The sequence below is a fragment of the Chanodichthys erythropterus genome, chromosome 13 (genome assembly GCF_024489055.1).
Source record: "Chanodichthys erythropterus isolate Z2021 chromosome 13, ASM2448905v1, whole genome shotgun sequence".
Lineage (NCBI taxonomy): Eukaryota > Metazoa > Chordata > Actinopteri > Cypriniformes > Xenocyprididae > Chanodichthys > Chanodichthys erythropterus.
In genome coordinates, this window is record NC_090233.1 from 46903201 (window position 1) to 46915865 (window position 12665).

The 12665-nt window shown below is 36.3% G+C and overlaps 1 protein-coding gene across 2 annotated transcripts in view; it reads left to right on the top strand.

Annotated features, from left to right (window-relative positions):
• The first annotated feature begins 2061 nt into the window (after window positions 1-2061).
• The window catches only part of msh3 (mutS homolog 3 (E. coli)), an 81689-nt gene continuing 71085 nt past the window's right edge, over window positions 2062-12665 (top strand). The window contains exons 1-8 of one of the 2 annotated variants that reach the window (XM_067407563.1): window positions 2062-2340; window positions 2508-2610; window positions 4244-4485; window positions 4677-4874; window positions 6344-6460; window positions 6605-6722; window positions 8254-8387; window positions 9126-9292. In XM_067407563.1, the coding sequence (XP_067263664.1) occupies window positions 2179-2340; window positions 2508-2610; window positions 4244-4485; window positions 4677-4874; window positions 6344-6460; window positions 6605-6722; window positions 8254-8387; window positions 9126-9292 (1241 nt within the window). In that variant the 5' untranslated portion in view covers window positions 2062-2178. The remainder of the gene's footprint in view (window positions 2341-2507; window positions 2611-4243; window positions 4486-4676; window positions 4875-6343; window positions 6461-6604; window positions 6723-8253; window positions 8388-9125; window positions 9293-12665) is intronic. The other variant, XM_067407564.1, reaches the window with a different exon arrangement.

The window sequence follows — 12665 nt, forward strand, 5'->3', positions numbered from 1 at the left end:
TAACCATCTTATATTCTGCATAATTGGGAGTTTTTAAATGAACACTGACAAAAACTACACAAGTTTTAGGGCTAGACGATATGACGAAATATATAACATTAATATAAGTGATCACTCTGATTTAGATATTGTAGTTATATAAAGTGTTCACAGGCAGATTTGCTTTATGTGTTTCCCCGGCGTTCAAATCAGGTACATATAAGTGTCAGGAAACACGATTCCTGGCTGCATGTCAATATCCATGGATTAGGTTTCTTTGACATGTCATAAGGAACACTTTTGAGCCCAACCTTTAGTGTAATAATTTGTTTTACTCGCGTTTTCACAGTTTCCCCTATTAAATCCAGTCACGCAGCAGGTTCTTTTGCCACTCAGTCCAGCTGAGGGAGCGCGTTCCGGCGGGAAAGTGATGTCTATGCATACCCTCTATAAAAGGCTACTCTAAAATGTGCAGTTTTATCACACAGCACAATGCCACAGATGCTTTGAGGAAGCGTGCAATTGGCATGATGACTGCAGGAATATCCACCAGAGGTGTTTTCTTCAGGGATGAATCCCGGTTTTCACTGTACAGGGCAGATGGCAGACAGCGTGTATTGCGTTGTGTGGGTGAGCGGTTTGCTGATGTCAATGTTGTGGATCAAGTGGCCCATGCTAGCGGTGGGGTTATGGTATGGGCAGGCATATGTTATGGACAACGAACACAGGTGCATTTTATTGATGGCATTTTGAATGCACAGAGTTACAATGACGAGATCCTGAGGCCCATTGTTGTGCCATTCATCCACGACCATCACCTCATGATAATGCACGGCCCCATGTTGCAAGGATCTGTACACAATTCCTGGAAGGTTCTTGCATGGCCAGCATACTCACCGGACATGTCACCCATTGAGCATGTTTGGGATGCTCTGGATTGGCGTATATGACAGCGTGTTCCAGTTCCTGCCAATATCCAGCAACTTCGCACTGCCCTTGAAGAGGAGTGGACCAGCAGTCCACAGGCCACAATCAACAACCTGATCAACTCTATGCGGAGGAGATGTGTTGCACAGTGTGAGGCAAATGGCGGTCACACCCGATACTTCCTGATTTCAGGAGTCAGTAGTATTAGTATCAGTAAGCCCCCCACAAAATGCTGGTGAGATAAAACCATTTATAGATTTAGCAGATGCATGATTGGGTTCAGACAAACAGTGAAATGTCACCTATATGGCAGAGGTTTTAAACTGGGGTCCAGGGACCCCGGGGTTGTCCCAAGGGATTGGTAGGGCCTAAGTGGCCCGTGGAAAACTTTAGACATAAACAGTGAAAAAAATAAATAAAAAATAAATTTAAAAGATACGATTATTTATTTTAGATGATGTTAAAATGTATAATATCTTAATATGTTCCTGGCTTATAGTCACATTTATCAGATTAGAGTTGGTTGATAGTTTAGCCAATATTTTGCAACGATATAAACAAACAGCTACGTTATATATTTTATTAAATTGCTTTACTTGATAGTGTATACCCCGGTTTCCCAGACAAGGCTTAAAGGATTAGTTCACTTTCATATTAAAATTTTCCTGATAATTTACTCACCCCCATGTCATCCAAGATACCAGACGAGGAATAAGGGTATTCCTATCTAGCGAAACGATCGGTCATTTTCTAAAAAAAAAAGTAAAATGTATATGCTTTATAAACACAAATGATCGCCTCGCAAGTGTAACAGCGTAAGCTTTTTGAAGAATACGGAAGGCGGTCTGGCGGAAGCACTTTTGTGTTTATAAAGCATAATAATTTTTTAACTTTATATATTGAGTTTACAAAAGTTTTGTTGTATAACAGCAGTAAGCTACTTGGGAGTAACCATTAAATTAAAACCATGAATTAAATTACCATGGTTATTAATTTCGTTTGTGATTACAAATCGTGGACTGCGCATATCTAACGCCTCTTTCCCTCGCTGCACTACAGCAGTGACTGCGCATATGTAGCGCATATTTCACCCTCTGCAGTACAGCAGTTCGCATGCGCGAGACTGGGTACATCACTCACGCGCCAACATGATCAGCTGTACTTCTAGTCTCTTCTCTAGAGACTATTTTTAATCATCAGAATTTAGGCCTATTTTCAAGCAACAAAGTAAATCTTGCAGGCCATGTATTAACAATCAGTTAATGCTGTAAAATGCATACAAGTGTCAAACGTGTGCTTGCATCCAAATCCTCCAAAAAGTCCAGCACTCAGACAACTATCAGCAGATTCTTCACAAGTGCAAGCGATCAATCTCAACCAATTGACCAGCCTGGGATTAACTTTCAAGACCGACGCCATGAGGGCAGAGGAAAGGTAAGAGCTTTATATGCAGAACAGACTTTGTAAAGAGTCTGCACTCCTATCACACTGTAGAGTCATGTCAATAATTATGCAAGTCAAATATGCATTGCATTCGCATGCACGAAGCTTTTGCTGTTTCAAAGCAGCACCGACTGAAATGTAAACCTGTTCTGATTTAGAAGAAGTTACGTGATGGAAGAATGCCCTCAGAGAAACGACCCAAACTCTCTCACAATGTGGAGGAGGAGAGAGATGAGGAGTGCATGGTGACCCCCAGCACCTGTAAGGACATATGCACCATGCATGTCATTCTTTCACATTATGTTTATTGGAGTTTTTGTGTGTAACTGCATTGGGCAGTTTATTTTAAAGCAGCTTGTTTACATTGATATCATAAGATGTAATGTGTTTTTTGGCATTTACTCTAAGCAGGGCTCAACAATTATGTTTTTTGTTTTTTTTTTTGTTTGTTTGTTTTTTTGTGTGTGCTCTTCAGGTCTGTTCTTTTCACTGACATACCTTAAAAAAGACTTTTGAAGGTTTTTATATACTTTTAAATAAAATGTTTAGGTTTTTAAGGCATAAAAACAAGTACAGTTAGGGCTGTCAAATCGATACATCTAACACAAAAGTTTGTGTTTACATAATATATGTGTATATACAAATAATTACTATAAAAAAAAAAAAAAAAATATATATATATATATATATATATATATATATATATATACATACAGTACAGTCCAAAAGTTTGGAACCACTAAGATTTTTAATGTTTTTAAAAGAAGTTTCGTCTTCTCACCAAGGCTACATTTATTTAATTAAAAATACAGTAAAAAACAGTAATATTGTGAAATATTATTACAATTTAAAATAACTGTGTACTATTTAAATATATTTGACAAAGTAATTTATCCCTGTGATGCAAAGCTGAATTTTCAGCATCGTTACTCCAGTCTTCAGTGTCACATGATCCTTCAGAAATCATTCTAATATGCTGATTTGCTGCTCAACAAACCTCTATGATTATTTTCAATGTTGAAAACAGTTGTGTACTTTTTTTTTTCAGGATTCCTTGATGAATAGAAAGTTCAAAAGAACAGCATTTATCTGAAATACAAAGCTTCTTTAGCATTATACACTACCGTTCAAAAGTTTGGGGTCAGTAAGAATTTTTATTTTTATTTTTTTGAAAAGAAATGAATACTTTTATTCAGCAAGGATGCATTAAATCAATCAAAAGTGGCAGTAAAGACATTTATAATGTTACAAAAGATTAGATTTCAGATAAACACTGTTCTCTTGAACTTTCTATTCATGAAATATTCCTGAAAAAAATATTGTACACAAATATTTTGTACAATTGTACACATTAAATGTTTATTGAGCAGCAGATCAGCATATTAGAATGATTTCTGAAGGATCATGTGACACTGAAGACTGGAGTGATGATGCTGAAAATTCAGCTTTGCATCACAGGAATAAATTACTTTGTGAAATATATTCAAATAGAAAACAGTTATTTTAAATTGTAATAATATTTCACAGTATTACTGTTTTTACTGTATTTTTAATTAAATAAATGTAGCCTTGGTGAGCAGACGAAACTTCTTTTAAAAACATTAAAAATCTTAGTGGTTCCAAACTTTTGGACTGTACTGTATGTATATATATATTATATACACACACACTCACACACACACACACACACACACACACACTCACACGTACAAACAAACGCTCATACACACATAACACATATATATATTACGTAAACACAAACTTTTATGTTAGATGCGATTAATCGATTTGACTGCCCTAAGTACAATACAAGATCAACATAAAATGTACTGACAATACATCACTGACTGTTATTCTTGCTGGCATATTAATTTTATTTCTCTCTTCTGTGCAGTAGATAAGATGGTATCCCCTAGAGCAAGTGTCAGCCATGCCACCCTGACGAGACTTAAAGATTTCAGCTGCCCAGGGAACTCAGAGAGCAGAGTCTCCGATCAGGGTATAAAGATGGAGGTGGAGCCTTCAGACTCTGGAAAAGCTAAGACATCTACCATGCACCAACACGATACTATCATGGAGAACAGCTCATCTGAGTTGGTGGAAGAGTTCAAAGAAGAACCTATTAAGATTAAACAGGTTTGAGTTTATAAGCAATACTTGTATGTTTCAGAGGGTGTTCTTTGTCTTAACTGTTATATAACTTATATATATATATATAAATTAATCAGAATCAGAAGGAGCTTTATTGCCTGGTATGTTTAATGAAGACTCAAATGTTTGCCAGAATGGCCATTCAATCATGATGTTTTTGCTGTCTTTGTTTTTAGGAGTTTTCGTTTACTCAGTTTGCTAAGAATACTGTGATCAGAAAAAGTTCAGAAGAGCCTGGCATTCCCAACAGGAGAACCAAGACAATATACACCCCTCTAGAGGAACAGTACATCGAGATCAAAAAGCAACATGTGGATACAGTGCTTTGTGTTGAGTGTGGCTATAAGTACAGGTTCTTTGGTGAGGATGCAGAGGTAAGAACTAGAGCAGCCCATCACAATTATCATACAATGGGTAATTAATTACTCTATTCAAGGGTGTATATACCAGTGGTGGTGACTTTTTTAACTGGGTATGTTGGGTGATGCACTAAGTGCCGCTAGTGTCACAGAAACGACATACTTCACCTTTAAACGTATCAGTTTAGGACACAAATAAGAATCACCATGGCGTCAATTTAAATGTATGGAAGAAGTACTTTTTAAATTAATAATTAAAAATAAATATAACATAATTAGTATTAGCAGCCTATTATAAATAAGAAAAATAAAATGTAATTATAATAAATATAGGCTATAATAATAAATAAGTTGAAATTATGCAAAACTGATGACTTTAACAAACGCACAGACTATCCTCTGATAGGCCTATCTAGTAGGACTATCTTAAACAATTCATAAAATAAAAACCCGTATGGAGAAAATTAAATACTATGAAAATAGTTTTAGTTATGATTTTGTTCCCCATTTGGTTAAGTCTAGTTAGTTTTATATCAAATACAATGTGATTTTCATTGATCGGGATCTGGCAGTAGCTCATTTTTCCTCTTGGGTAAGCGATCTGCTCACAGCTTATCCTGCCATGTAATCCGCCATAGGCCAACAAACCAATGAGAACGCGGGACTATGATGACATTCCATAACAAATGCTTGCAGGCGCAAAAGCTGCTGTAGGTCAGCTTACCCGGCAGTCTTGGTAACTGGCAGATTTAAAGAAAATTACCGTCATTTGGCAAATAAATAAATTACAGACTGTTACATACACATTACCAATCATGTAGGCTTTATGGTACACCTCAAACAAGGGATTTAATAGTAATTTATAATGTTAATTTTAATTGCCGAGTCCACGAATGGCTTGGGTATGCAGAGTATATGGACTGCACGCCACTGGTATATACATGTAGATTTAGATTACTGTCCCTCCGTTAAAAGGCCATTCCACCAAACCTTTTAAGCTTCAAAAAGTTCATACAGAGATATTCATAAAAGTAATTGACTTGATAGCACTGGTGCTCCTAACTAGTGATCCTAACTGAAAAATTTTGGAGCACCCACCAATAAAAAAGGAGCATGCACCACAACTACAAAGTGTGTGTATATGTATATATATATATTATTGGTGGTATATATTATTACCGGTGGACTGGTGCATCTCTAGAAAGCAGGTCGCACCACAAGAATTATTTGCACTCGCACAAATGCTCAACATAAATATATTTTGAGGTCGCATAGACTAAATTTGTGGAGCATATGCAACCAAAATGTTCACAGTTTCAAACGTGCAAACGTTTGGGTTAACTATCCCTTTAATGTAGTGCCATTGACTTATTTCCATTTAATAATGTTCGACTTTGAAAGACTTATTGTGTGCAAAATTAACTTTTTTTTTAAGAAACCTGATTTGTTTTTTTCCCCTAAGTACCAGCATTTTTTTTTCATAGATTGCTGCAAAGGAACTTAATATCACTTGTCATCTGGACCATAACTTCATGACGGCCAGCATCCCAACCCATCGCCTGTTTGTGCACGTTCGCCGACTGGTCTCTCAGGGTTACAAGGTCACTGACATTATTCTAAATACAATATGCCGCAGATTTGTCATGTAGAGATGATCTACATGACAAATCTATCAACATCCCATTTTATTATTATTTTCTCTGGTTTCAGTCAGTGTAAGAGTGTTTTCATGCCTCATTTCTTAGGTAGGTGTAGTGAAACAGACAGAAACTTCAGCCATCAAGGCCTCCAGCGCCAACAAGAGTTCTCTCTTCACACGGCAACTTCATGCACTTTACACCAAATCCACGCTTGTGGGAGAAGGTATTGTTTCTGCTCTTAATACTCCAAAGATTCATAATTGCCTTTCATTTCTATTTTAAGATTAATTTCAATATCTGTTGTTGACCAGATTCTCAGCTGCAGTTTACAGTTTTCAACTGTTTGATGGGTGTCAAACTGTACACTACCGTTTAAAAGTTGGGGGTTGGAAAGATTTTTTGGTAATACTTTACAAAAAGATCTCATTTGTCAATATTAGTTAATGTATTAAGTAACATGAACCAATGAGCAATACATTTGTTACAGTATTTATTAAACTTTGAATGTTAATAAAAATCTAGCTGTTCATTATTTGTTCATGTTAGTTCACAGTAACTAATGTTTACAAATACAGCATTTGATTTTAATAATGTAATTGTAAATGTTGAAATTAACATTAACTAAGATTAATAATGTTGTAGAAGTATTGTTCATTCTTAGTTCATGTTAACTGAAGTAGTTACCTAATGAACCGTATTGTAAAGTGTTACCAATTTTTTTTTTTTTTATTATTCATCTGGCAATGTTTAATGGCTTCAGTGTCACCTGAGCAGTGTTGTCAGACTGGGTCAATGATTTCCAGCCCAAAAGCTCTCAAACCCGCCCAAAACATTCACTGCCAAAAGAACTATGTTGTCATGACAACCAAGATTTATAATGACCATTTACCTCATTTAAACTAAATAATGATGACAAAATAAAATGATAAAAATTAATGAATTAATTTCCCTGACAGAAGAACAATACAACAGGAAAGCTTAGCAAATACATGCAGTAAAAGAAAATGAGCAAATATAACAAAAATAGTTTCTTCGCAAACAGATAGAAACTTTTAAAGTTTATTTGTAAACGGCAGCCGAGAAATTAACAGACTTCAACCCTCGGAAAAACACATGGTGACGCTCATGCACACACCATAACAGCTGAAAATGTGTCATTCGTGTTCAAATCCTCAGAACTTTTGCACAGTCAAAACTGATTAATCTTACAAGTTCAAAATCAACAAAATCGACATCAACCCCAGCCCACTCTGCAGTGTGTGTGTGTGTGTTTGCTAACCTGCGTTTTGTTTTTTTACCAATTAGCATATAAAATTTAAATGTTTGAAAACCTCCAAACTGATCCCAAACAAGCCCAAATTTGACAATCAAATTCAAAACTGCCCAATCTGGCAACACTGCACATTATCCTTCAGAAATTATTCTAATATGCTGATTTGCTGCTCAAGAAACATTTCATATTATTATTATTATTATTATTATTATTATTATCAATGTTGAAAACAGTTGTGCTGCTTAATATTTTTGTGGAAATTGTGATCATTTTTTCAGGATTGTTTCATGAATAGAAAAATTCTGTCACTTTTGATCAATTTAATGCATCCCTGCTTAATAAAAGTTTAATTTCTTTCAAAAAATTGAGGACAACATTTTGAAGGATATCTATTTATGAAATGGTTTCAGTGTCTTTTTTTTTTTTTTTGATGAGTGACCTACAGAACCTGAATTGAATGAATTCATTGCCTTGTTCTCAGATGTGAATCCTCTGCTGAAGCTGGGAGATTTGGAGCAGGCTGAAGATGTGGTGCAGGACAGTGGCAACAACTATCTAATGTGTGTGAGCGAGAGTTTTGATAAACAGAGCAAGGAGCTGACCGTGGGGATGGTGGTAAGAAATTATTGTGGTAATTGATAGTGTTGGGTGAGCTTTGAGGCCGTGACACACCAAGCTGACATCAAAGAACTGGCAGCGACAAAAGCAAACTGTGTTGTCGCCTCCTGTTGGCTGAGTCCGGGACAAAAAGCTGCGCTTGAGCACAAAGAATAGACTTCGGCTAACTGCCAACTAGCATGTGTTTTCTGCATCTGCATGTAAAGAAATAACCGTCTGTATTAGCAGGTATCAAGTCTATTCTCATCATTCAAAAAGGGAACCTGAAACTAAGACCTTAGATATACAAACCTTAAGCAAGGCAGCGCTTTTTTAGCATTTTGAATATTATTCATTCTGATCACTTTATTCATTCCAGGTAGCTCATGATGTTATTAAAATATTTGCACATTGGAATACTAGAGTGAGATGATGTAAAATTCTAACAGCCTTCTGTCTGTGCTGTCTTCACTCCTTTTGCTCACTTTCATCACTTTCTCTTTTATTCTCGTGCACTAAACTGAACAGCCAATCAGAGAAATCTTTCTCACCATGACCCACGATGCCGATTTAACACGCTGATTTGGATGAACTGCTGCTGACGTAAGCCTTACTACAGCCGACGTGTGGAACACTGCAAAAATTAGCCCAACTGACCGTTGGCTTAGTGTGTCCGGTCCTTAGTTATAATACAGCTGAGAGTTTCATTTGGTTAAAACAATCCTACTACAACCCTGTCTTCCCTTTTGAGTTTAGGTGGTCCAGCCAAGCATCGGGGACGTGATGGTGGACTGTTTTAAAGATAATGTGGCCCATTCAGAGCTGGAGTCCAGGGTACTTAAAATACAACCTGTAGAGATCCTGGTGCCTTCAGACCTCTCAGAGACGACTGAGAGGTTATTACGCAACATTGCTCTGTCCAGGTAAATGTTCATGTTGGGTAGGCATATTTTGTCTTGTAGAGATCTTCTTGTGATTGAATATGTTTGTTTGATGCTGCATTGTAGATGATTTATACTAGGGCTGCAACGACTGATCGAATAATCGATAATGAAATTAATCGACACACAAGAATAATAATAATGGAGGACAGAGTGAGCTGCTGCAGTAAAAGTACACAATCCTAGCTTTGCAAAAATAATCAGAACGCTTTATTTTAAACAATTCAAACAATGCAGCATGCCATGTCAGGTGCTCTGGAAATATTTATTTCTCCATTTTACTTCTTAGTAGTTAACACTTGGGGTGCTTTCCCATTAGCACTTTTGGTGCGCACCCGGGTTCGATTGACGTCAGAGTTCGGTATGTTTGGATGATGTGAACACTCTCTTCTGAACTCGGGTGCGCACCCGCTTAAAAAGGGTGGTCTGGGGTGCGGTTCAAGTGAACTCCGGTACGGTTCGCTTCTGATATGAATGCAAACGTACCAAATTGCGGAAGTGAACTGCTATTAATGCCGTATTATTTGATAAAAATGTTTGTTTGTGCATGTGTTTCACTCACTTTCCCAACGAGCGTGACTGACATGCTGCAAGCAGAGAGCTGTAGTGTAGCCTTTCTTATTTCTGCTCACCTTCAGCGTACTACAGTTGCGGCAGATAGAGACAAGTGTCGTTATGAACAAATCCAACGGTTCAAAAACAAAAATATGAAAGTGAGGAGAGCAACGTTATGCATTTTGCCACCTTCTCCTGTGCCGTCGTTATTAGGCAACAGAGTAAACAGCTGCTGGTTTGATGACGCAAACGAACCGTGGGTCGGACCCAAATAATATAATGTGAACACAGTCCAGTGGGGGCAAGGTGAGGGGGGAGCAATCGAACTCTGGTTCGGTCTGGGCAATCGAACCAAGTGTGAAAGCACCCTTAGTTTGTGCTTTTTTTTCTGTGTTATCAACATAGTGATTTAAACTGCCTTTCTGCTTCAAAACAACTGATAATAAGCTGTTGTTTTTTATGATGCAAGATTTATTTTTTAAATATTTGTTTATATATATATATATATATATATATATATATATATATATATATATATATATATATATATATATATATATATATATATATATATATATATATATATATATATATATATCAACAAATCAACAAATATATTGTATCTGCATATATATATATATATATATATATATATATATATATATATATATATATATATATATATATATATACACACACAATATACAATATATTTGTTGATTACTTGATTAATTAATAGATTAATTGATTACCCAAATAATTGTTGCAGCCCTAATTTATTACACAACTTTAGTTAGTGAACCTGATTTCATGGAGTTATTTGCAATTTTTTTTTTTTCCTGATTATCTTAAATATGCTTTTGGTGAGTTAAAACTGTTGCAAATTATATATAATGGGCCTGTCCAAATACCCACACTTTAATTTTTGGCCATTTGAGAGCATGTGCAAGCAACTGCAAGTACTGTGACAGTGGTAGAATTTTTCAAACTAACTTATCTGACTTGAGGTAGCTAAGGTGGACTTTTAACCAACCTGCGGACACGGCGTCCCGTCTAAGAAGACACGATCACTCTCTTACCACTTGTATTCTAGAATCTTTAGTGCTTCCCTTTCCTTAGCTGCGCAGTATCAAAGACACCACTTTAAGTTGCTCTTTAAAGAAATTAGTATAGCGACAGTATTTGCCCCCTTAAATTGATTATTCAGAGCATTTTTTACCTTTTATAAAATAATGTTTTAGATTAAAAAAAAAAATCAAAAGAGAAATATGCAATGATGTTAAAAATGAAGCAATACTTTTAAATATTAAACTAAAAACACTAATAGGTGGTGATAAGTCACTGTCTTAAAGGGTTAGTTTACCCAAAAATGAAAATAATGTAATTTATTACTCATTATTCATGTCATTCTACACCCATGAGGCCTTCGTTCGGAACACAAATGAATTATTTTTGATTAAATCCGATGGCTCAGTGAGGCCTCAATAGACAGCAATGTCATTGAACTTCTCAATATCCAGAAAGCTACTCAAAACATATTTTAAGGGTCATGAAACCCCAAAACACTTTTTTTGAGATGTAAACAGGTATAGGCTGCACATCATTGAAAACACTAATGGTACTCATTAATGTTATTCATAAGTGAAAAATAGTTATTTTTGCATTTTTCAGAGTGATTTCTGACTTCCTGTTTGAAAAGCTGAGTCGGAGCAATGTCACAAAATCTGACATTGTGTACTTTCGAACATGCTGACGTAGATTCTCGACATATATATTCATGAGATAAAGCTCATTCAATCCAATCACTGCACTGTAGTATGCATATGATTATAATTGCAGTATTATGCATGAGGAAGTATCTCTTCTCTCGCCTCGGTCTGTTGTCATTGAAAGACATATGGTTGGTGTTCGTTTCCTCAGTGCCACAACACAATGTGTTTTCCTGCGACACGACCATAGCAGGATTTGTGATTTGTGTGCATGTGGATTGTTTTGCAGTAATCTACCAGCAAAAATGGAAAATATGTTTGTGTGAGATCGTATTACAGCGGAGAATTCAAATGTCACAAAAGTGCGGCTCATTCACCTCTGCCTGCGTTCAAATCATAGCAGTTGAGTTTCCCTCAGCACAACACGTGTGTTGTTTCTATTTTGCTTGCGATGCGGTCGGAACTGGAGTTTGAATATGAACACATGAAAAATACGATTGTTATTATGATATACAGGCGGAGCGCACATATGATCGGTTTCAGCGCGGAGCTTCGCGATGAGTTTAACAACACTAGCCACGTGGCACATAGCTCATACAGAATAAAGTATCCGTGTTTAAAGTTTTTATTTCACACATTCTCCTGCATCAAACATCAACCAGCACAGTGTAGTTATGCTCACATATTTCATCAAGTCTTCTTCAAATGAATTAAATGTGCAAACTGGACACTGATACAGTGGTGTAGCCTATCTGAACGCGACGACACGATTATTCTAAAACACTCATTTTGAGACTGCAGTGCTCGTAAATGTAATCAAAGTAGCCTATTATTAGCCTATTATTAGCCCTATTAGCCCCCCCCCCCACCCCCCACCCCACACACACACACTCCCACTTTTCCAGAGTTTTACACACCCATTTTCAGACTTTTTTAAACTCAGAGGTGTGAACGACCAGGGTAAAGCAGGGGGGTTTCATGACCCTTTAAAACAGTTCATGTGAGTTCAGTGGTTCAATCTTAATATTATAAGAAGAATATTATAAGAAGAATACGTTTTGTGTGCCAAAAAAACACAATAATAACTTTTC